This window comes from Empidonax traillii, unplaced genomic scaffold (assembly GCF_003031625.1).
Source record: "Empidonax traillii isolate 1590-97213 ecotype Southwest subspecies unplaced genomic scaffold, ASM303162v1 scaffold1289:size253552, whole genome shotgun sequence".
Taxonomy (NCBI): domain Eukaryota; kingdom Metazoa; phylum Chordata; class Aves; order Passeriformes; family Tyrannidae; genus Empidonax; species Empidonax traillii.
The window spans coordinates 238,915-241,353 of NW_020956482.1; the positions used below are offsets into that span (position 1 = coordinate 238,915).

Consider the following 2,439-nt stretch of genomic DNA (forward strand, 5'->3'; position numbering starts at 1 on the left):
ATGAAACTCATCATTTACTCTACACTGAAGCTTGTCATTCCTGTAAATTCATAATCCCTTTCTAAATAGAGTCAACAAGTTGGTAACTAATCATCCATTAGAAAATATGGGAACTGAGGCAAAAACCACCATCTGCACTTTTGCAAATAAATTATTTAATATTTATTTTTCACATTGTCATCAGGAGAAATACTGAAAATGCACTCCTTTGCAAAATAACACTTAAAAAATATATAATGAGTGTTGAATGTGTGCACATGTTTGAAATGTGTTTGTAGCAACCATGCAACCGTGGGTTATGAGCCAGGTGCAACTTCAGCTTTAAGGACAGCAATCACATTCCAGAAATTTTTAATTATTGAGAAATTTACAACATCCAACGCTGTACATGTGTATTTTATTAGTAACAATCATAATGCTTTACCATGCTGCTGACTGAAACACTCGAGGGCTCTAAAGGTTTCGGGAGCATCTGCCACCCAGCCGTACTCCAGCAGCCGCAGCCCCCGCCTGCCCCCCAGGGTGGCACCATGGGGAGCACAGATTCCCAGCCCCATTTTCACGTGGTTTTGTGGTTTCCTGCTAGTTCTCCGCTGCTTGCTTTCAGTTTCACACAGAGGAGAAGCAAATGCCCTGTGGCGTACACACTTCTTCCCAGGGCCATGTTTCTGTGTAATTCACCCTTCCGGTGCTAGGCCTGACAACAACAACATTTTCCACCCGTCAGCAAGGGAAACCCTGGAATGTAAAATTGAATAGAGGGCCTTAAAATGTTGAAGTGCCCCCACAGGGCTCACACCCACTCATACATTGCTCTTTTCTGACCTATTTCTGTATTTGGACTATGTATGTTGTATGCATTGCTACGGACTGTAGGAATAAGCTGGGCACCTGCTGTGTTGTTCCAAGTTCAAACCTGTAAAAACACTATACCTTGTTGGAACGCCTTGTTCCACATTGACTTTAAAATTGGTTAAAGCAGGTTTAAAAAAATTGCAGATAGGCAAGCCTTTGCACTAACTATAGGCACGGATGTTACAAATGTTTATAAAATACACTGATGAAGAAATGAAAGGAATGCCATGTTTGGTTACCTTACACAAGGACTAACTGGCAGTTTAATCCTAAATCAGATTGTGTCTCTGTTCTAACTTTGCCATGAAGAAAAATTGTCTCCTTTTCCAACTATGGAAGTTGTAATAAAATAGATCAGTCTTATTTTCAAACATTCTGTGCTATTTTACAGTTTGTCAGTCTTTTAATTGTATAAGCCATAATACATGAAAAATTAAACTCTTCAGAACTTCCTCTTCACAGAGTTAACAATCAAGTTTCTATTTCTCTAGAGGTACCCTTTTTTAGCACAGCAGCACACAGTATAGAGTCCATTGAGTCAACAATTTCTTTATTATCAGATGACTCAACCAATGCCTTCAAATTTATCCTTTTTTCCTTATCAGAATCAAGCTGCAAATGTTAAGTCCCCCTGAACTGGCCCTGCCACATTCAAGTGAATGTGAAGTGCACCTGGTCGATGAAAGACCCTCTGAAAGAATGAGAAAATAGCTACATTGTGACAATGACATTAGTACTGAAAATAACAACAGGAGACAAGGAGAGAATGGTCAAAACCGCAAGGAGTGCAAAGCCAAGAAAAATACACACTAATGCTGGATAACTGGATTAATCTTTTTTTGTTTTCTATTTTTATTTGAGGGAAATGTTCATCTTTGAAACTTTATTCAAAAAGGAGTGTTAAAGATTCATATTATTTTTGAAATGTGTTACGCATAGTATCATAGAATATGCTGAGTTGGAAGGCACCCAACAGGATTATCGAGTCCAGCTCCTGGCCCTGCACAGGACAACAGAATCCCACCCTGTGCCTGAGAGCGTGTTCCAAACGCTCCTTGAAGTCTGTCATGCTTGTTGCTGTGACCATTTCCATGTGGAGCCTGTTCCAGTGCTCAACCACCCTCTGGGCGGAGAACGATTTCCTGGTATCCAGCCTAAACCTCCGCTGACACAGCTTCAGGCCATTCCCTCGGGTACTGTCACAGGTCACCAGAGCCCAGTAAAAATGAGGTTTATGCGCTCAGTCACAAGACGCTTGGGCTGGAATCCCGGCCGCTCACACGGATGATGCCGATGCCGATGTCGATGCAGATCCAGCGGCAGCGCCGCCCTCCCCGCTCTTCCCTTCCCTCCTCCGGCGGGCGGGGCGGCCGCTGTGGGATCCAAGGCTGCCGAGGGAGCCATGGCCGCCTCCCGAGGGAAGCGGGGCGGCTCCTACGAGCGGCTGAGCCCCACGGGCACGGAGGTGACGGGGCTGGCGAGGGGTCCGGGCGGGGATGGGGTTCTCTGGGCTGGGGGGGAACCCGAGCGGCCACCGCCTCCCACGGCCGCCTCCAGCCCACCGGGAGCTCGGGTGGGATTCGT

At 45.3% G+C, this 2,439-nt stretch overlaps 1 protein-coding gene across 1 annotated transcript in view; it reads left to right on the top strand.

Annotated features, from left to right (window-relative positions):
- Positions 1 to 2,224: 2,224 nt before the first annotated feature.
- LOC114069530 (putative ATP-binding cassette sub-family C member 13) overlaps positions 2,225 to 2,439 on the top strand; it is a 4,801-nt gene continuing 4,586 nt past the window's right edge. Inside the window, exon 1 of the mRNA XM_027906372.1 lies at positions 2,225 to 2,320. Coding sequence (XP_027762173.1) covers positions 2,258 to 2,320 — 63 coding nt within the window. The 5' untranslated portion in view covers positions 2,225 to 2,257. The remainder of the gene's footprint in view (positions 2,321 to 2,439) is intronic.